The sequence below is a fragment of the Triticum urartu genome, chromosome 2 (genome assembly GCF_003073215.2).
Source record: "Triticum urartu cultivar G1812 chromosome 2, Tu2.1, whole genome shotgun sequence".
Classification (NCBI taxonomy): Eukaryota; Viridiplantae; Streptophyta; class Magnoliopsida; order Poales; family Poaceae; genus Triticum; species Triticum urartu.
In genome coordinates this window covers 30412258-30435261 of record NC_053023.1, presented here as the reverse complement: position 1 = coordinate 30435261, position 23004 = coordinate 30412258, and the positions used below count along the sequence as shown (strand labels likewise).

Below are 23004 nucleotides of genomic sequence, written 5' to 3'. Positions count from 1 at the left end.
TCCCCCCTACATATACAACCTGCCATCTACAAGCACCTCACGTTTCTTGCATGTTCTTCTCTCTTGTTTTTGCCCTTTGATATACTCTAGCAACAGCAACAGGCTCCTTTGCAGGCGCAGCTTCCAGCGTTTTGCCGTTGTCGTGTTTTCTGCATGCGCTTCCACCCTCCCTCCCTCCCTTGCACATCCTTCAACCGCTCCTCGCATGAGCGCCCAATAGATCGATGGCCCAGCCACACATACCTGTACAACATTATCCACTGTTAGGTGCACTAGGATCAATGATTAATAAGGTTCAATATGAGATCTAGTTAGTTTTGTTCAACCATAGGACCATGGCCATCTTCCCACATATATATGTTTCAGCAAGAGATCTAGTGACAATACTCCCTCCGTCCCAAAATAAGTGACTCAAAACCGAGTCACTTATTTTTTGGACGGAGGGAGTACATCAATAACTAGCATACCAAAAAATAGAATACACGGATCAAGTATCGCACAACTTCCAAGCAAACAGAACTTTTTATTGATTCCACTTTCTAGGAGGACAAAGCACAACATGAACCAGTGACAGTCAAGCAAGGATTTTGGAACAAGCCAAACGGGTTTCTACATCCAAAATGCTACAGGCATAAAGTGATCTTTATGACTAGACACTATGAAGGAGCGCGTGGAGCGGTGATCTGTGATCCGCAGCTCTCCCTTGTGATTGAACTTGAGCCCAAATATGGTGATATGGAGCACACAGCCATCATGGTCTCCGAGATCCTGTTCCTCCTCCACTTCCTCCCGTTTCACGCACTCGACGAGGCAGAACTTGCTCGTGCCCATGTAGGTGAGAGAGGCTCCCATGTGCGGCTTCCGGTCCTTGCAGAACAACTTCTCCTTGGTTGTCTGGCAGTCCAGCTGCAACGTTGGAGTCGTGCTGTGGCAGCTGGGGGAGGCAACTTGGCAAGCAGAGATGTAGCCATCCCACCCAAGGCCAACCCAAGCGTTGAGCTCCCTGTCAAAGTGAGCTTGGCCGGTGAATGGCAAGGCCCACTCCCCATGCCATCTCCACACAGAATCCTTGGTGTTGAATGAGTAGGTGCACATGCAACCTTTGCTAGGTGCCGTCATGAAGTTAGCTGTGGACATGAAGATGGTGCATCCATCCGGGTGTAGTGCATAGGAGTTGACTCGGCGGTGGAACGTTGGCGGTGGTGGCGGCAGAGTCTTCCAGGACCAGCCCTCGGTTGGATGTTGCAGCACATCCGGGGCGGTGGACCCCCATGACATGACCCCAAAGGAGTGTTGTTTCACGCGGAAGTGGTAAGATAATGCATAGAGCATCTCATCAACGACCACGGTGATGCCGAAGCCACAGACCATGTCAGCAGGGGCATGGGCGCCAATCGTCATTGCGGCCGTCTTGGTGTCGTAGATGAGGCTGCATCGCTGGTTCATGAAGGTGAAGATCTTGGTGCCCATGGCAGAGAACGACATGCCGGGATGGGGTACAGTGCCAACCGGGCACTCTAACCGCAGGGTCGGAGGCTCCGGGAGGTGCCGGGCAGCGCTGCTGTGCTGGTCGTCAGAGTCAGAGTTGGAGTCGAAGCTGTCGGCTTGGATCTTGTGGATGCTGTACCCCTTGGTCCAGTCATCCAACACGAGGTACAGATGCTTGAGCCGCCGCGACCTCTTTTCACCACCATCGCCGGCATGTCCCCGGCGCTTATTAGACATCCCCACTGCGACTTGACAGAAGACCTAATAATAATAACACAGTAATCTATCTAATAATTCTCCTCCTGCTGCAGCTCTGTGTTCACCAATCAAGCGTTCGAGCCTTGAATTTATGATGCCGCTGCCGCCCTGCAAAATCAGAGTGTTAGAATCGGAATTGGAGGGAGTGGATGAGTTGGATTCCGAAAACGATTAGCAATCTGGTGGCGTGACGGAGACGACGGCCAGATGAGACGAGATCGGTGGTGAACACCTACCCAAATCAATTCGCAGCTAGCAATCACGGAAGGAAAGGGATCTGTGTACCTGCCCTGCCTGCGGTGAGGGCGAATCGGGGACGGACGATGGCGCCAGACTGCGCCGCCTCGCCTCCCCGTCAAACCGGTGCGCCAGAATCAGCCCTCCAAGAATCAGTCCGGCGGCGGTGGAGTTAGCGCGACGGAGAGCGGCCGCCCAAGACCCAGGAAATATATGGCTGGTGTTTTCTTAGCAGAAAAGTATTCGTGGACGCTTCCCTTCCCGTGCGCTCGCTAATCGCCCCGCTAATGCGCGGGTTACAGCATCTCTAAAATCGTTTTAGAGAATATGCTGTAAAACATTTTTACAATATTTTTACTGGATAACGTGTGTACAGAAGAGATCCCGTATAAATCCTTCACGTCAAGTGTGGAGCCCACTAGTCAGTAGTATAATTACCTATCCATATCGTTTTCCTATCTTCCTCCCGACGAAAGGAAAAGTGATCTAGCTTTCGGCTCGCGCTCCACCGCCGTTCTCCGGCGGCTCCCCTCGTCAACGACCCTGGTTGTCGGCGGTGAGGAAGGGTCGTCGGATCCACGCGTGTGGATAGTTTTAGGCCGAAATACCTTAGTTTTTTAGGCTGTTCATTGTCTTGCCTTCGGCGACGGCGATGGTGGCGAAAAAATTCTTCAAATCCTCCTCAGATGAGATGATTGGTCCTATCGTTGGGGATGAATTTGGAATCCAGTCTGTTCAAGCAAAGATGGTGTGGCGGCGGCATCCTCGTGGTGGATATGTGTCCTCGGGCTCCACCGTTGCGACGGCGTCTGCTCCAGCGTCGGCGCGGAGTTTGGAAGATAATCCAGGAGCGGATGCATATTGTGGTCTGCATCGACAACATCTGAAAGACGGAACGTGTGCCGGGTTCATGGTTGATGGATGGCAGGTGTGATTTCCTCCTTCAGCGTCTTAGTCATGGTGGGGTGTCAGATCTGGAGTTTGATGACGTGTCCGGGGTTTTGCCTCGGCCTGATTTGTTCAACGTCAGTGGCTTCATTTTTAGGGAGCCACCTTGGAGGTCCTCAAAGATATTCGTTTTCCAGGGGAATGAGCCAACCCACACAAGAGTGCCTACTAGCTTGTCACGAACGCAGAGGAAAAGAAGTAAGATACCCCCGCCCCCGAGCCGGGACCCCTTCTTCTTGTACCGCTAGTGGTCTTGGATGAAGAACCACAAGAGCAACCTGAGGTAGTCGAGGAGGAGCCACAAGAGCAAGATGGAGGTTAAAATAAGACAGGGCGCGGTCAGCGAGAGTTCATTATTGGGGACAGACAGACTGGCAAAACAGCAGCTGCTTATTAGCGATGGAGCCGCGTCGAGTTCGGGTGAGGAGGTGGTTCGTCATTCTATTCTTCGGTGGCTGCTTTGGTGGTGCCGGAGGCAGGTGATAGACGTTGATGTCAAACTCAGAAATGTTCTGTTATCTTTTCAGTTTTGTCATGTTGGTTTTTATGTGACTTGTATTCTGATCTTTATCATATAAATGAGACACGTATTACCATGCAAAAAAAATAGTCAGTAGTATAATTTATAATAAGGTCCCTGCAAAATAGCATAAAGCCCCCTACAAGGAAAATAACTCAAACTGCAGCGAGCAGCTTTGTATCAAACTGCAGCGAGCAGCTTTGTATCAGCCATCATTTGTATCAGCCACCAGACACTAAATAATTAAGCCCACCCATCAATCAGAAAGCACTCATCCACAATGTGAAGCTCAAGTTTGTTCGTTTTGTCTGGCTTCCTTCTTCTCTGTAAGAGCACACCCCTTCCTGATCTAACCTTCTTTAAGGAAACATTAGCATAAATTATAATGTTATAGTATGTCTTTGTAATTGTGGACAAAGATACTTTGCTGTCACTAGAAATCATGTACCTAAAGTATTCAAGTGAGTTTATGTTAAAATGTTATAGTATGTCTTTGCAAGTGACTGGAAATAATGTTATTCACTTGTGAGCACTATATGGAATTAAAACATAGGAGCGCTCTGCTTGTTAGCCTCTACTCTACTTCTCTCTTCCTCGGATTACTGCAACTCCACTAGTTATATTTTTTCTAATACCTGAGTATTCTGAAATATGCAACAAGAGTGGTGCTTTGCTGGTGGAAGAAAAAAAAATACACACACAAGAGTATTCTAAACCCTGCAAACCAGTAAGTTGTTTTCCTTAATTACTTTCGAAATCCCACTGTCTTCAAAAAGCAAAGCAGGCTTGATTAAGAAGGCTCTCAAGTCACGTATACAATATTAGTAAGTTAAATATAGCTAGTAGCTCTGCTGTACACTGCAAAAATTTCCTTTAGAAAAAATCTACTCCCTCCGTTCACTTTTGTAAGTCGTTTCAGACAACTCAAAATGGGTTGTTTTGCACATCGTCTAAAATGTCTTCAAAGTCTTATAAAAATGAACAGAGGAAGTATCCATCCCGGAAAACAAGGTACAGCTCGACATTAACTTGATTGCAGCTCGATGTAATAAGCAATTTCTTGAAATAGGCTTTCGCCTCACTTTTATAAATAAAGCAACCATCATGTCCATACAGCTAGCAACAAATCACGAAGGAAAGAAAGTCTGCTGAGGCAACGGCACATGCAGTTCACATGCATCCATTTGTATGGGCAACGGCACAAGTAGTTCACCCTGGTGTCTGAACGCCGGTGCTCCAGACTTCACCTGCATCCAGGTTGTGCTGGACGAGCTCGGCCACGGCGGCTACATCCACGTGCTTGACTTCAACATTAGCGTCGGCTAGCAGTGGGCGTCGCTAATGCAGGAGCTGGCCCAGCACTGCCCCGGCGCCGCCGCGCTCAAGGGTGCTGCCGTCCACGCATCACCCGCTCGAGGTGCAGCTCATCCACGAGAACCTCGCCAACTTCGCCGCCGAGCTCGGGGACCCCTTGCAATTCGTCGTCCACCTGCCCGCCGGCTCAGTTCATGCCGCTGCGATACCATCGTTCCTTCACCTGGTCTGTGCTAAGCTTGTCAGGCACACGTCCAGCACCGCCTACCATTTCGTCAAACATCTGCCGTGCAACATGAACACCATAGATGACGTCATCTTCGACTCAATACCACCTATCAAGTGATTAAAACCACTTAGAGGTGGACATTTATCTGATTTCCCAGATTTTTGGGGGGTAAAAAACCTGTTTTAGAGTTTGGAGGGTATTTGATGCCAAGAGCCACATTTGAGGGGGAAATCTATACTTTCTCTTTTATTTTTCAGGTAAGCACAACCCATCTACTATCCTCATTTGTTATTGTCCAGGCCCAGTCATCTTCTGACCCCATCGCACGTAGCCCAGCCTTCTCTTTTCTTGGACCGGCCGTCATCCTCGAAGAGGGGACGTCCTATGTGACGCATTCTGCGTCAAGTAGGTGCGGCGTCGCATAGGGAGCATTCTGCGTCAAGTAGGTGCGGCCTCGCACAGGGAAATCCCTATTTGCCGCATTATGCGGCAAAGTGTCGACCTGCCGCACACCATCGATCGTTCGTGGGCCGGCCCATGACGGATGGTTCCTATAGAGAAAATTCCCCAAAAAACGAAGAGAGCGAGCGAGGAATCGAACCTCAGACCTCCCCCCACTCGTGGAGGTGGGTTGCTAGCCACTGCAGCTTAACAACGCTAGTGTCATGCCATGCAAGAGGGCGTCTATTATCTGTTTCTTTTTTTTCGCGTTTTTGTTTTTCTGTTTCTTTCTTTCTTTATTTTTTTATAAAAATCTCAATTTTAAAAAAAGTTCAGTATATTCGATACTTTGTTCGGTTTTAAAAAAGATGTTCCATTTTTTTTCAGGTTTCAAAAAAAATCATTCTTTTCAAAAAATGTACAAAATTTTGTTTGTGTTTCCAACATTTGTTCGTAGTTTCAAATTTTGTTTGTGATTTTCAAAAAATGTTTGCATTTCCAAATTTGTTCATTTTTTTAATTTTTATTGGATTTCACATTTGTTCCCATTTTAAAAAAAAAATCGTGTTTTTCAAAAATTTGTTCGCATTTTCAAAAATTGTTCACAGATTCAATAAATGGTCAGCTTTTCAACTTATTGTTCAGAAATTTTCAAAAATGTTCCTGTTTTTAAAATTGTTCACGTATTCAAAATATTTGTTTGGAGTTTAAAAATTTGTTCGTGTTGTTTGACAAATGTTCAAACTTTGGCACATTACTTACCTTAAAATTGTTCATAATTTCCAAGATTTGTTCTGGCACTCTTTTTATTCTTAGATATTAGTGTTGTAAATCGGACAATTGAAAACTTGTAATCATTAGCATGCAGGGAAACTGAATAAAGCAGTGCATAGCTTTTTCAATTTTTTTGTTCACATATTCAGAAAATGTTCCTGTCTCCGTTTTTTTCTTCTTCAGGAATTCAAGAAATGTTGATACTTTTTCAAAATATACATTAAAAAACGTTCACCCCAGTAACTAATTCAGATTCGCTACAATAGCTAATTTGCTACAGTACTGGTTCCAGTTCGCTACAGGATACCGTTTGTGTTTTACATTTATGGTTAGTTCTTTAAGCTATGCACTGCTTTATTGAAACAGCACTGGTTAGATGGAGTGGCTACTAATGCGTGCTAGTACGCAGCTGGTCTGAGGTTCGATCCCTGGGGTCACGCGCGTTTCATTCTCGCACAGAGCAGCTGACTGGCGGGCTTTCTGGGCCGCGACGTGCGTATTTCACTGTTTCTCTGCCTGGGACCGCCCATGATGGAAACAAATCGGCAGCGCGCATAAAAAAGAAAGGCGCCCTCCGACAGGATCGAACAAAGGATCATGCGCTCCTACCGGTTGAGCTACCAAACGTATTTGAACATGAAGCACCGTAAATTATTAACATTGTTTAAAATTGCGAACACAGTTTGACAAAATCCCATTTTTTTCTTCCAAATTTGAGTAATTTTATGAACGTACGTTTTTTTCTTTCAAAAAATGCAAACAAATTCTATGAGAACAAACAAATTCTATGAAAACAAACAATTTTTTGAATCTTGAGAACAAATTTGAAAGCGTGAACTATTTTTCAAAGCATGGACATTTTTTGAATCTTGAGAACAAATTTTGAAACGGAGAACAATTTTGAAAAATCCCGAACAAATTTGGAAGCACAAACAATTTTTTAAAGAACGAATATATATTGAATCTTGAGAACAAATTTTGAAATGGAGAACAATTTTGAAAAATCCCGAACAAATTTGGAAGCGGACATTTTTTGAATATGTGAACAAAAAATTGAAATCCAGTACATTTTCTGAATTCCAGAAGTTTTGAACTGTTTTTTGTGACGAGAATTTTTTTTTATTTCGAGAGCATTTTTTGGAAACACGAACAAAATCTGAATTTTTTGATTTTTTTTAAAAAGAGAAGAAAAGAAAAAGAAATGAAAAAGGAAATCCAAAATATTTTGTGAAACTGCGAACATGTTCTTAAAAATAAAAATAAAAGGAAACACAAAACGAAAAAATGAAAAAGAAAAAAAGAAAAAAAGAAAAGAAAATAAACAAAAAAAGTGGAAAACTAATAAAAGAAAAAAGACAATTCATGGAACCTTCTTGAAGGTTCACAAAACCAGAGTGGGCAGTTTGTAAGTGGGCCGGCCCAAAAGCATCGCTCGGCGCTCGCCCCTGTGCTAAGCGCCGGCACTTTGCCGCAATGAGCGGCCAATAGGATTTTCCCTTGAAGAGTCCGTTGTCCGCTGGGTGTACGGTGCAGAGGCCGCCGAGGAAGCGACACCCAGGGAAAGGAGGACGGAGGGACCCGCGATGGCGGCGGCGGCGGAGCTATTTCCTCCCTCTCGCGCCTCGTCTCGGCCTAAGTATGAAGCGGAGGTATCATGGGGCTGCTGCCACTCGACGTATCGACCACCTCATGTCGATGCAGTGTCGGGACTGCCTGACTGTCCAATCTCCTGGTATGATCTCTCTCCCTCTGAGCTCTGATCCCCTTCTCGTCGTCACCGCTAGGAGACGGAAAGCTTGAGGTTAGGATCGTTTTGTGATCGTCTCTATGAACATATTTGGGTGGTCAACACCTGAACCTCTATCAAAATCGATTTTCAGTTACTGAATTCATAAAACATTGAAGCTCTCAAATGAAAAATATATAATAGAGCATGCCCTCTCCATCTAGCCATCCATTTTTCGCATCGCGATTCGTGCAAGTATATTTTTTTTTGTTTCTCCCACACAGAACATATCTTGAAGTTCAAACCTATAAAGCGTGGCAAAGCTTTCTAAATAGAATCGAGGATAAATCTTTCAGATTTTTTTGTCAAACATAAATATATAAAATATGTTTTGTATGATGAAAAAAAATCATATTTTTAGTATTTATGTCGGACAAAAAAATTTGAAAGATTTATCCTAAATTCTAGTTAGAAAGCTTTACCACGCTGCAAAGGTTTAAACTTCAAGATATGTTTTATATGAGAGAAACAAAAAAGAAAAAAAATTATATAAAAAGTTAGTTGTGTCGCACGGATCTTAAATCAATATTGGAAAGATAGGATAGCAGGGCCAGGGTGCAGATGCTCTAAAAATTCATGTCGGTTCTCAAACAGAGCGGCATTCAGGCTCAGGGCCAAAACTTGCAGAGCTACGCCATAAGGGCATCTCCAGCCGTTCGGCCCCCCAGGACGCCTAAATAGAGCGGCCTGGGGGCGTGCCGGCGGTAGTTCGGCCCCTGGGGGCGACCTAGCACCCAGTCACGCCCCCACGCGCCGGCCCCAGGATGCAGGAATTTTAAACTTGGTCGTTCCCGCTCACAAAAGACGCTGCAAATCCGGCGATCGAACGTAGTCTGGCGTTACAAAAAACAGAGTTCGCTTGCGCAATGATTCACTCGGCGGGGTCTGCTCCAGGCGTTGGCGGAGTCGGCGTGCGCGGGCTCGGCGGTGTCGGTGCTGCTTCGGTGCTGGGCTGAGTCGGCGCGGTTTCGGCACTGCTGGGCGGCGACGTAGAGGCGTCATTTGGGATTGGCGTCCGGGTGGTCGTGGGCGTCGTGGGCGTCGTCGGCGTTGCCGTCGGCAGCTCGTTCAGGATGAGGCCGCGCTGCACCAGGTACCACGCCTTGAGCTTCTCGTCGTTGCTCTGGAGCATGTCCGCCCCGCCCATCAGAAAAGCCATGTCGGTGTTCCTCTTCTTCGCGGCGACGTTCGTCCGGAGCAGGTCGAGTTTGATGGCGTTGTTCTTCATCAGCGACGACCACCGCGCCTCGGTCTTCTCTTCGCGCAGGACGGCCCGGGCCTGCGCGTCGGCGAGGCAATGCTCGATGGACTCCTGCACTCGCGCGGTTGCCGCGTCGGCGTTTTTCCCCTTCTTCGCCAACTTGTGGCCGTCCGGCCGCCCCTCTGACGCGCCCGGAGTCGACGCGTCCGGCTTGTATGTCTCCTTGGCCTTGTCGAGGGCACGCCGGACTTCCGCCCACTTCTCGCACTTGTCAATGCGCTTGCAGACGTGGAGGTGCTTGAAATCGGCGTCTTGGTTGTCGCCCCGATACATGGCGAACATACACATCAGCTGATCCTCGACGCTGGCGCCGCTCTCTGGGCGAGCCGCGACCTCCTCGATGATTCCATGCCATTTGTTGCACGCCAACTGGACACGGCCCCAATGGTTCGCCATCGCCTTGGAGCCGCGCTGCATGTAGACGCCTTTGAAGTAGGGGTCGACGAGCTTCCGTTCGTCGAACTCGGCCTTGATGCGGTCCCAGTACGTCTCCAAGCTCTAGTTCGCGCCGGTGGTCGGGTCGAGGCAGACGACTTTTCATGCTTCGGCGAGGCATTCCTCCTCCTTGGACGTCCACTTGATGCGCGGTTCGCCTGACCTGGCCGCCCGCTTCTTCTTCTTCTGGCGCCCCTTCGCCGGAACAGGAGCCGGCTCATCCTCCTCCTCCTCCTCCTCCTCCTCCTCCTCGGGTTCCTGCGCGTCCTCGCCGTAGACGTAGCCGAGCTCGGCCTCCATGTCGCCGCTGAGATCCACTACCTCGTCCTGGGTGGCGAACCCGGGAGAGGCGGCGGCCGCGGTCGATCCTGTCGCGATGATGTCGTCCATGTCTGCTCCCGTGTCGTCGGCGTCGCCGAGGTGCGAGAAGGGCAGAGGTCCACGGTAGAGATGGGGCGTCGGCGTGGACGCGTAGGAGGCGGGCGGCGAGTAGTTGTATGGAGGGTACTGCACGCCGACGAAGGCGAGCGGGGGCGTGCGCGTAGCGTGACCATGAGGGAAGGTCACGTTCGGGTTGAACCCACCGTGCGCGTCGCCGTCGGCGTAGCCGGGCGACGATGAACCCCATGGAGATCCGGCGCCTTGCTGTCCCCGGGGCGCGTACTGGGCGTGGTTGACGACGGGTGGATTCATCCCCGCCTGGTCGACCGAGGAAGACGCCGCCAAGCGCGCCGCGTTGTCGCGGGCCTTCTTGGCCATGGCCCTGTTCCGCCTGTCGGCGGTGACTGCTTCGCGCCGCTGAACTTCCACCCTCCACTCGGCGTTCGACATGCCCAGCGGCTTTGATGGCGGCGCCCTCGGCTTCCTCTGCTTCGGCTGGACCACGGCGCCAGTCGCGTTTGCCGCCGCGCGCGGCATGGTGTACTTCTTCGGCGGCATGGCGGCGACTGGAAGGCGAGCGGGAGGGGGTTTGGCGGGAGAAAGGGGGAGAATGGCGGGAGGAAGGCGAGCGAGCGGGAGAGATGCGAGGGAAAAGCGTCAACAAACGGCGGGAAAAGGCCCTCGGGTCGCCTCCAGGGCGGGCCCACGCGCCTTTTTCGCTTGCGCCGGCTCCCCAAGCGCCCCCTAGGGCGCCGGGTTCGGCCTGGGTCCGCCGGCACCAGTTTTGGCCCGAGCCGGCGAAAAACGGCCTTCTGGAAACGCGACTGGGGCCTTTTTTTGACGCCGGCGCGGCAAAATCGCCTGGGGAGGCCCTGTTGGGGGCGCGGCTGGAGATGCCCTAAAATGTGGTTGCTAAATGGTTACAGAATACTTATGTTACAGGTAGAATATCACTGGCCGACATATGCTAAATATATAGAAAGCATATAAGTGATACCCTACTGTATGGTACTAGTAAAATCTAACAACACATTTTGGTACAGTCGGTTCAGTTTTAGTCTCTAGAAGTTGGTTTTAAAGTTGAGATCAGTTTGATACTAAAATCTAACGACACATTTTGCTTTACTTTACTATGTTAATCATCATTTTAATGGCAAAGTGGCGATGAAATATCCTACTGCGTGTTTTGGAATCATGTGTGGAAAAAGGAAATTCCGGCCAAACAGAACTCATCGTTGGGTGTACGTTATTGCTGTAGAAAATTCTTTGCTCCTGGAGGAACGTTAGCAGGAGTATGTGGCTGCCATTTCCTGATGCGTGCTGCCTACAGTCACCAAGCAAAGACATACTTGTCTCACTTGAGTTTAAAATCAAGGTCGTGGTCAAGGTCTTGCGTCTAGGTAGAACCAAACAAAGATATACTTGAGGTTAGGCATGCCGATGTCCCTGTACCGGTGCCGAGGGGCAAGGGCAGGAATCAGCTGGGATTAACATGGGCCACAGCTCCAGACGTTGCTGCACGTCATAAATAGACCGACTCCGCCCGTACTGAGCCAACGAACATACACAATTGACCTTACCACACATCCGACACTCGAGTGAAATGACAATCCCTTCATACACTCTGGCCATGCTGCTGATGGCCACCAGCTTGTTTATGACCCCGCTCATGGTTGTTTCATCTCCGGCTCCGAGCAACAACACTGACCTTGCCGCGCTGCTGGTTTTCAGATCCCAGTTATCCGATCCTTTGAGCATCCTTGCAAATAACTGGACAAGTGATGTGTCCTTCTGCCACTGGACCGGCGTGTCATGCAGCCGCCGCCACCACCAGCGTGTCACTGCTTTGGAGCTGCCGAACGTGCCCCTCCAAGGAGAGCTCAGCCCTCACCTCGGTAACCTCTCTTTCCTCCATGTACTCAACCTCACCAACACGACCCTCACCGGCTCCATCCCAGCTGATCTTGGAAGGTTACCACGCCTTAGATATTTGGATCTTGGCCATAATACTTTATTAGATATCATCCCTCATTCAATTGGAAACCTCTCGAGGCTCCAATTTCTCGTCCTAGATTTCAACCAACTCTCTGGACAAATCCCAGATGAGCTACGCAACCTAGGTAGCCTTAGGTACCTCTCTATGAAAAAAAATTACATGACAGGCCTCACACCGAATTTCTCATTTGACACCACACCTTCACTGTGCCACATAGACATTGGGAACAACACTCTGTCTGGGCCAATACCAGATGGTATTGGCTCGTTGCTCATGCTTCAGTTTCTTGGTTTGAAATATAACCAGCTATCAGGTCCAATACCTCTTACCATCTTCAACATGTCTAGGCTTGTGGAGATGCGCCTAGGACACAATAATCTTATAGGTCCTATACCTAGCAACGGAAGCTTTAGTATCCCCATGTTGGAAGAATTTGATGTCTTCAAGAACAAATTGACGGGTCAAATTCCATTGGGCCTTGCAAGATGCAAGCACCTTCGGATACTTAATATAGCAGGAAACCTCTTTGAGATGTCGTGCCGACATGGTTGGCTAAGCTACCACAGCTTACGGGGATTTCTATGGGTTGCAAAGGTATTGTTGGTCCAATCCCTGTTGTGCTCAGTAATCTCACCGTGCTGAACTTCATTGATATCTCATACTCCAATCTAACTGGAGAGATTCCGGTGGAATTGGGCAAAATGACACAACTCACTGATCTACGCCTTCAAAACAATCAACTAACAGGAGGGCTTCCAGCTACACTATCAAATCTAAGTAATATTGTACATTTACACCTCGACGACAATATATTGTCTAGCTCCATACCAGAAGGCATTGGCAACCTCACCATGTTGTACTTCCTTTATCTATCTAATAACCGTCTATCTTCGCCCATACCATCAACCTTGTTTTACCTTAATAACCTTACCAGACTCGAACTGTCCAATAACCTCCTAACCGGTACATTACCTTAACCATATACAAACTATGGTCCGAATAGATCTTTCTTGTAACCTCATGGCTGGTAGGCTCCCAATTTCATCTGGATAGGTGGCTGCAATGACATTAACCTTTTTTTGTTACGGGGCAATGACATTAACCTGACTAAATCTTTCATACAACTCTTTCGAGGATTTAGTCCCAGACTCTTTCAGACACTTAACCAACTTAGCCACATTGGACCTATCATCAAACAATCTTTCAGGCTCAATACCAAAGTTCCTGGCCAACTTCACATACCTTACCTATCTGAACCTATCCTTTAATAAATTAGAAGGGCAAATACCAGATGGAGGTGTTTTCACAAACCTCACACTGCAATCTTTGATTGGGAATGTTGGGTTGTGTGGTGCTCCTCATCTAGGGTTCTCACCATGTCTAGACGAGACTCATGGTCAACACTTCCTCAAGTTTATACTTCCTGCTGTCACCATAACAGTTGTTGCCTTTGCTGCCTTTTTATACCTAATGTTGGGAAAGAAAAAGAAGCAACCAAATGTTATGACTCCTACTGACATGGCTGATCCGATCAGCCATAGGTTGGTATCCTACAATGAGATTGCTCGTGCCACTGGAAATTTCAACGAGGACAACCTACTTGGAGTTGGAAGTTTCGGCAAAGTTTTCAAGGGCCAATTAGATGATGGTTTGATGGTTGCAATAAAAGTGCTCAATATGCAATTTGAGCAAGCTGTGAGGAGCTTTGATGTTGAATGTCAGGTGTTGCGGTTGGCTCGGCATCGCAACTTGATACAGATATTGAATACCTGTTCCAATTTGGATTTCAGAGCACTGCTGCTTCAATACATGCCCAATGGTAGCTTGGAAGCATACTTGCACACTGGAAATAGTGAACCACTAGGATTCATCAAGAGAATGGACATTATGCTTGGTGTGTCGGAGGCAATGGAATATCTCCACCACCGTCACCATCAAGTTATCCTACACTGCGACCTAAAGCCTAGCAATGTCTTATTCGACGAGGACATGACGGTGCATGTTGCAGACTTTGGCATTGCAAAGTTACTTCTAGGTGATGACAACTCCATGGTTTCAGCGAGTATGCCAGGGACAATTGGGTACATGGCCCCAGGTATGCACTTGCTACGACCTTGCTCTTGTAATTCCTTTGCCAAGAGGTTAGCTAGTAGTTTGGTTATCTGACTGTTGAATTTTTCTTTTGAGCAGAGCTTGCTTACATGGGGAAGGCATCACGGAAGAGCGACGTGTTTAGCTTTGGCATCATGCTGCTCGAAGTCTTCACCGGGAAGAGGCCCACGGACCACATGTTCATCAGAGAATCCAGCCTTAGGCAGTGGGTTTTACTATCATTTCCGGCTAAGCTTGTCGATATCATCGACGCAAAGCTGCTGCAAGATGATGAGATAAGTAGTCGTGTTTTCCATCACCAACTAAATACTGCTGAATCAGCATCGTCCTCCACTGCCTGCAACGGGGACTTCCTTGTGTCGATATTTGAGCTGGTCTTGAGTGTTCAAGTGATTCCCTTGATCAGAGAGCAAGCATGAGCGACGTGGTTGTGAGGCTGAAGAATATCAAGAAGGATTACTCTGCTTCCATGGTAGCAGCACGAGGAGCGCATCAGCCTCGTCATTGATACTGGCATGTGTTCGGCCCTACTACATATCAGTGTTATGTATGTGTGTAGTACACCAGTTTCCTCTTTCCTTATTCCCATACCAAGTGAAGCATGAGGCTTTGCGCGCTGCTACATTTTCGTTCATCATATATATACTGTACCTAGCTATCACAGTTGTTACTTGATGGTTAATTACCTGGATCTGTAATACCGCAATCAATTTACAAGCACACATGATTTGCCTGGATCACGTCGGTTTGTCATACAGGCGGGGAGATTGGTCCCAGAAGGGATGAAGGCACACCGCCGACTGAACCATGTTTTTTTCTTTCACTGGTACACTAGTGCAGAACCGGGCAATAGCACCGGTTCGTAAGGCCCTTTAGTGCCGGTTCCGTAACCGGCACTAAAGTGTGGGCACTAAAGGCCCTCCCCCTTAGTATCGGTTCAGCACGAACCGGTGCTAAAGGGCAACCACGTGGCACGAGCCAGCTCCGGGGGCCGGAAGCCCTTTAGTACCGGTTGGTAACACCAATCAGTATTAAATGTTTGTGGGTTTTTGTTTTATTTTTTCTTTTTCATTTAAATTTGTGTTATCAATTTAATTTAGGATTGTTTTACGTTATAATGAGTTGTTATACTTGATATGATATGGATATGGCATATATATTATATAATATATATATATATATATATGCTGGAAATATGCCCTAGAGGCAATAATAAATAAGTTATTATTATTATTTCCTTGTTCATATGATAATCGTTTATTATCCATGCTAGAATTGTATTGATAGGAAACTCAGATACATGTGTGGATACATAGACAACACCATGTCCCTAGTAAGCCTCTAGTTGACTAGCTCGTTGATCAATAGATGGTTACGGTTTCCTGACCATGGACATTGGATGTCGTTGATAACGGGATCACATCATTAGGAGAATGATGTGATGGACAAGACCCAATCCTAAGCATAGCACTAGATCGTGTAGTTCGTATGCTAAAGCTTTTTTTAATGTCAAGTATCATTTGCTTAGACCATGAGATTGTGCAACTCCCGGATACCGTAGGAGTGCTTTGGGTGTGCCAAACGTCACAACGTAACTGGGTGGCTATAAAGGTGCACTACGGGTATCTCCGAAAGTGTCTGTTGGGTTGGCACGAATCGAGACTGGGATTTGTCACTCCTTGTGACGGAGAGGTAACTCTGGGCCCACTCGGTAGGACATCATCATAATGTGCACAATGTGATCAAGGAGTTGATCACGGGATGATGTGTTACGGAACGAGTAAAGAGACTTGCCGATAACGAGATTGAACAAGGTATCGGTATACCGACGATCGAATCTTGGGCAAGTAGGGATTGATTAAGTCCTTGACATCGTGGTTCATCCGATGAGATCATCGTGGAACATGTGGGAGCCAACATGGGTATCCAGATCCCGCTGTTGGTTATTGACCGGAGAACGTCTCGGTCATGTCTGCATGTCTCCCGAACCCGTAGGGTCTACACACTTAAGGTTCGATGATGCTAGGGTTATAAAGGAAGTTTGTATGTGGTTACCGAATGTTGTTCGGAGTCCCGGATGAGATCCCGGACGTCACGAGGAGTTCCGGAATGGTCCGGAGGTAAAGATTTATATATAGGAAGTCCTGTTTTGGTCACCGGAAAGGTTTCAGGGTTTATCGGTAATGTACCGGGACCACCGGGAGGGTCCCGGGGGTCCACCAAGTGGGCCCACCAACCCCGGAGGTTTGCGTGGGCTAAGTGTGGGAGGGGACCAGCCCCAGGTGGGCTGGTGCGCCCCCCACAAGGGCCCAAGGCGCCTAAGAGGTGGAAAGGGGGCAAACCCTAAGGGGGTATGGGCCTTAGGGCCCATCTAGCTGCGCCTCCCTCTCCTTCCCCTCTTGGCCGCCTCCCCTTTCCCATCTAGGGCTGCCACCCCCCCTAGGGGTGGGAACCCTAGAGGGGGCACACCCTCCTCCCTCTCCCCTATATATAGTGAGGCCTAGGGGCTTCCCATAACACGCGATTTGATCTCTCTCGTTGGTGCAGCCCTCCCTCTCTTTCTCCTCATATCCCGTGGTGCTTGGCGAAGCCCTGCAGGATTGCCACGCTCCTCCACCACCACCACACCGTTGTGCTGCTGCTGGATGGAGTCTTCCTCAACCTCTCCCTCTCTCCTTGCTGGATCAAGGCGTGGGAGACGTCACCGGGCTGTACGTGTGTTGAACGCGGAGGTGCCGTCCGTTCGGCACTAGGATCATCGGTGATTTGGATCACGACAAGTACGACTCCATCAACCCCATTCTCTTGAACGCTTCCGCTTAGCAATCTACAAGGGTATGTAGATGCACTCTCCTTCCCCTCGTTGCTAGTCTCTCCATAGATAGATCTTGGTGACACGTAGGAAAATTTTGAATTTCTGCTACGTTCCCCAATAGTGGCATCATGAGCTAGGTCTATTGCGTAGATTCTATGCACGAGTAGAACAGAAAGTAGTTGTGGGCGTTGATCTTGTACAATATGCTTGCCGTTACTAGTCTTATCTTGATTCGGCGGCATCGTGGGATGAAGCGGCCCGGACCAACCTTACACGTACTCTTACGTGAGACCGGTTCCACCGACAAACATGCACTAGTTGCATAAGGTGGTTGGCGGGTGTCTGTCTCTCCCACTTTAGTCGGATCGGATTCGATGAAAAGGGTCCTTATGAAGGGTAAATAGCAATTGGCATATCACGTTGTGGTCTTTGCGTAGGTAAGAAACGTTCTTGCTAGAAACCCATAGCAGCCACGTAAAACATGCAAACAACAATTAGAGGACGTCTAACTTGTTTTTGCAGGGTATGCTATGTGATGTGATATGGCCAAAAGGATGTGATGAATGATATATGTGATGTATGAGATTGATCATGTTCTTGTAATAGGAATCACGACTTGCATGTCGATGAATATGACAACCGACAGGAGCCATAGGAGTTGTCTTTATTTATTTATGACCTGCGTGTCAACATAAACGTCATGTAATTACTTTACTTTATTGCTAACCGTTAGCTGTAGTAGTAGAAGTAATAGTTGATGAGATAACTTCAAGAAGACACGATGATGGAGATCATGGTGTCATGCCGGTGACAAGATGATCATGGAGCCCCAAGATGGAGATCAAAGGAGCTATATGATATTGGCCATATCATGTCACTATTATTTGATTGCATGTGATGTTTATCATGTTTATACATCTTGTTTACTTAGAACGATGGTAGTAAATAAGATGATCCCTCATAAACAATTTCAAGAATGTGTTCTCCCCTAACTATGCACCGTTGCTAAAGTTCGTCGTTTCGAAGCACCACGTGATGATCGGGTGTGATAGATCCTTACGTTCACATACAATGGGTGTAAGACAGATTTACACACGCAAAACACTTAGGTTGACTTGACGAGCCTAGCATGTGTACAGACATGGCCTCGGAACACAGAAGACCGAAAGGTCGAGCATGAGTCGTATAGAAGATACGATCAACATGAAGATGTTCACCGATGTTGACTAGTCCGTCTCACATGATGATCGGACACGGCCTAGTTGACTCGGATCATGTAATCACTTACATGACTAGAGGGATGTCTATCTGAGTGGGAGTTCATAAGATGAACTTAATTATCCTGAACATAGTCAAAAGGTCTTCGCAAATTATGTTGTAGCTCACGCTTCAGTTCTACTGTTTAGATATGTTCCTAGAGAAAATTTAGTTGAAAGTTGATAGTAGCAATTATGCGGATTAGGTCCGTAAACTGAGGATTGTCCTCATTGCTTCTTAGAAGGCTTATGTCCTTAATGCACCGCTCAGTGTGCTGAACCTCGAACGTCATCTGTGGATGTTGCGAACATCTGACATACACGTGTTGATAACTACATGATAGTTCAGTTAAACGGTTTAGAGTTGAGGCACTGAAGACGGTTTTTTGAAACGTCGCGAAACATATGAGATGTTTCGAGGGCTGAAATTGGAATTTCAGGCTCGTGCCCACGTCAAGAGGTATAAGACCTCCGATGATTTTTCTTAGCCTACAAACTAAGGGAGAAAGCTCAATTGTTGAGCTTGTGCTCAGATTGTCTAAGTACAACAATCATTTGAATCGAGTGGGAGTTGATCTTCCAGATGAGACAGTGATGGTTCTCCGAAGTCATTACTACCAAGCTGCTAGAGCTTCGTGATGAACTATAATATATCAGGGACATATATGATGATCCTTGAGATATTCGCGATGTTTCGACACCACCAAAGTAGAAATCAAGAAGGAGCATCAATTGTTGATGGTTGGTGAAACCACTAGTTTCAAGAAGGGCAAGGGCAAGAAGGGATACTTCATGAAACGGCAATTCAGCTGCTGCTCTAGTGAAGAAACCCAAGGTTGAACCCAAACCCGAGACTAAGTGCTTCTGTAATAAGGGGAACAACCACTGGAGCAGAATTACCCTAGATACTTGGTAGATTAGAAGGCTGGCAAGGTCGATAGAAGTATATTGGATATACATTGTGTTAATGTGTACTTTACTATTACTCATAGTAGCACCATGGTATTAGATACCGGTTCAGTTGCTAAGTGTTAGTAACTCGAAACAAAAGGCTACGGAATAAACGGAGACTAGCTAAAGGTGAGATGACGATATGTGTTGGAAGTATTTCCAAGGTTGATCAAATATCGTACGCTCCCTCTACCATCGAGATTGGTATTAAAACCTAAATAATTATTTGGTGTTTGCGTTGAGCATAGACATGATTGGATTATGTCTATCGCGATACGGTTATTCATTTAAGGAGAATAATGGTTACTCTGTTTATTTGAATAATACCTTCAATGGTCCTACACCTAAAATGAATGGTTTATTGAATCTCGATCGTAGTGATACACATGTTCATGCCAAAAGATATAAGATAGTAATGATAGTACCACCTACTTGTGGCACTGCCACTTAAGTCATATCGGTATAAAACGCATGAAGAAGCTCCATGTTGATGGATCTTTGGACTCACTCATTTTTTGAAAGGATTGAGACATGCGAACCATGTTTGTTGGTAGATATGCATGAAGAAACTCTATACAGATGGATCGTTTGGACTCACTTGATTTTGAATCACTTGAGACATGCAAATCATACCACATGGGCAAGATGACTGAAAGCCTTGTTTTTAGTAAAATGGAAAGCAACTAGTTGGAAGTAATACATTTTGATGTGTGCAGTCCAATGAGTGCTGAGGCATGTAGTGGATATCATTATGTTCTTACTTCACAGATGATTTGAGTAGATGTTGAGTATATTTACTTGATAAATCACGAGTCTGAATTATTAAAAGGTTCAAGTAATTTCAGGGTGAAGTTGAAAGATCGTCGTAACAAGAGGATAAAAGATCTATGATATGATCATAGAGATGAATATCTGAATTACGAGTTTGGCACAGAATTAAGACATTGTGGAAATTGTTTCACAACTGATACAGCCTGGAACACCATAGTGTGATGGTGTGTCCGAACATCATAACTGCACCCTATTGGATATGATGCATACCATGATGTCTCTTATCGAGTTACCACGATAGTTTATGGGTTAGGCATTAGAGACAACCACATTCACTTTAAATAGGGTACCACGTAATTCCGATGAGATGACACCGTATGAACTATGGTTTAGAGAAACCTAAGCTGTCATTTCTTAAAAGTTTGGGGCTACGATGCTTATGTGAAAAAGTTTCAGGCTGATAAGCTTGAACCCACAGCGGATAAATGCATCTTGATAGGTCACCCAAAACAGTTGGGTATACCTCCTGTCTCAGATCCGAAAGCAATAAGGGATTGTTTCTAGAATCGGGTCCTTTCTCGAGGAAAAGTTTCTCTCGAAAGGATTGAGTGGGAGGATGGTGGAGACTTGATGAGGTTATTGAACCGTCACTACAACTAGTGTATAGCAGGGCACAAAGAGTTGTTCCTGTGGCACCTACACAAGTTGAAGTGGAAGCTTATGATAGTGATCATGAGACTTCAGATCAAGTCACTACCAAACCTTGTGGGATGACAAGGATGCGTGCTACTTCAGAGTGGTACGTAATCGTGTCTTGGAAGCCATGTTGCTAGACAACAATGAACCTACGAGCTATGGAGAAGCGATGGTGGGCCTGGATTCCGATAAATGGCTCAAGGCCATATAATCCGAGAGAGGATCCATATATGAAAACAAAGTGTAGACTTTGGCAGAACAGCTCGATGGTCGTAAGGCTGTTGAGTATAGATGGATTTTAAAAGGAAGACGGACAATGATGGTAAGTATCACCATTAAGAAAGCTCGACTTGTCGTTAAGATGTTTTTCCGACAAGTTCAAGGAGTTGACTACGATGAGACTTTCTCACTCATAGCGATGCTAAGAGTCTGTTGAAATTATGTTAGCGATTACTGCATTAATTATGAAATGTTGCAGATAGGATGTCAAAACATTGTTTCCTCGACGATTTTCTTGAGGAAAGGTTGTATATGATACAACCGGAAGGTTTTGTCAATCCTGAAAGATGCTAATAAGTATGCAAAGCTCCAGCAATCCCTCTAAGGACTGGAGTAAGCATCTCGGAGTTGGAATGTACAATTTGATGAGATGATCAAAGATTTTGGGTTTATACAAAGTTTATGAGAAACTTGTATTTCCAAAGAAGTGAGTGGGAGCACTATAGAATTTGTGATAAATATATGTTGTTGACATATTGTTGATCAGAAATGATGTAGAATTTCTGGAAAGCTTGGATTAAGCTACTTGAACATTGAGCATCAAGATCTATAAGGATAGATCAAAGCGCTTAATGGTACTTTCAAATGAGCACATACCTTGACATGATCTTGAAGGTGTTCAAGATGGATCAGTCAAAGAAGGAGTTCTTGCCTGAGTTGTGAGGTATGAAGTTAAGACTTAAAGCTCGACCATGGCAGAATAGAGAGAAAGGACGAAGGTCATCCCCTATGCTTAAGACGTAGGCTCTATAGTATGCTATGCTGTGTACCGCACCTGAAGTGTGCCTTGCCATGAGTCGGTCAAGGGGTACAAGAGTGATCCAAGAGTGGATCACAGGACAGCGGTCAAAGTTATCCTTAGTAACTAGTGGACTAAGGAATTTTTCTTGATTATGGAGGTGGTAAAAGAGTTCGCCGTAAAGGGTTACATCGATACAAGCTTAACACCTATCCGGATAGCTCTGAGTAGAGATACCGGATACGTATAATGGAGCAACAATTTAGAATAGCTCCAAGTAGAACAGTTATTTGGAATAGCTCCAAATAGAACGTAGTAGCTACATCTAGGAGATGACATAGAGATTTGTAAAGCACACACGGATCTGAAAGGTTCAGACCCGTTGACTAAAACCTCTCTCACAAGCAACATGATCAAACCTAGAACTCATTGAGTGTTAATCACATAGTGATGTGAACTAGACTACTGACTCTAGTAAACTCTTGGGTGTTAGTCACATGACGATGTGACCTGTGAGTGTTAATCACATGGCGATATGAACTAGATTATTGACTCTAGTGCAAGTGGGAGACTGTTGGAAATATGCCCTAGAGGCAATAATAAATAAGTTATTATTATATTTCCTTGTTCATGATAATCGTTTATTATCCATGCTGGAATTGTATTGATAGGAAACTCAGATACATGTGTGGATACATAGACAACACCATGTCCCTAGTAAGCCTCTAGTTGACTAGCTCGTTGATCAATAGATGGTTACGGTTTCCTGACCATGGACATTGGATGTCGCTGATAACGGGATCACATCATTAGGAGAATGATGTGATGGACAAGACCCAATCCTAAGCATAGCACTAGATCGTGTAGTTCATATGCTAAAGCTTTTTTTAATGGCAAGTATCATTTCCTTAGACCATGAGATTGTGCAACTCCCGGATACCGTAGGAGTGCTTTGGGTGTGCCAAACGTCACAACGTAACTGGGTGGCTATAAAGGTGCACTACGGGTATCTCCGAAAGTGTCTGTTGGGTTGGCACGAATCGAGACTGGGATTTGTCACTCCGTGTGACGGATATGTAACTCTGGGCCCACTCGGTAGGACATCATCATAATGTGCACAATGTGATCAAGGAGTTGATCACGGGATGATGTGTTACGGAACGAGTAAAGAGACTTGCCGGTAACGAGATTGAACAAGGTATCGGTATACCGACGATCGAATTTCGGGCAAGTATCGTACCGATAGACAAAGGGAATTGTATACGGGATTGATTAAGTCCTTGACATCGTGGTTCATCCGATGAGATCATTGTGGAA

At 46.3% G+C, this 23004-nt stretch overlaps 1 protein-coding gene and 1 pseudogene across 1 annotated transcript; one reads left to right on the top strand and one right to left on the bottom strand.

Annotated features, from left to right (window-relative positions):
• Positions 1–503: 503 nt before the first annotated feature.
• LOC125540820 lies at positions 504–2184 on the bottom strand. The gene is made up of 2 exons (XM_048704370.1): positions 2032–2184; positions 504–1854 (listed from the first exon to the last, which is right to left on the bottom strand). The coding sequence occupies exon 2, from the start codon at positions 1723–1725 to the stop codon at positions 610–612; it is 1116 nt and encodes a 371-aa protein (XP_048560327.1). The 5' UTR covers positions 1726–1854; positions 2032–2184; the 3' UTR covers positions 504–609.
• A 9470-nt stretch (positions 2185–11654) lies between these two features.
• LOC125540819 lies at positions 11655–14907 on the top strand (annotated as a pseudogene).
• The last annotated feature ends 8097 nt before the right edge of the window (positions 14908–23004 follow it).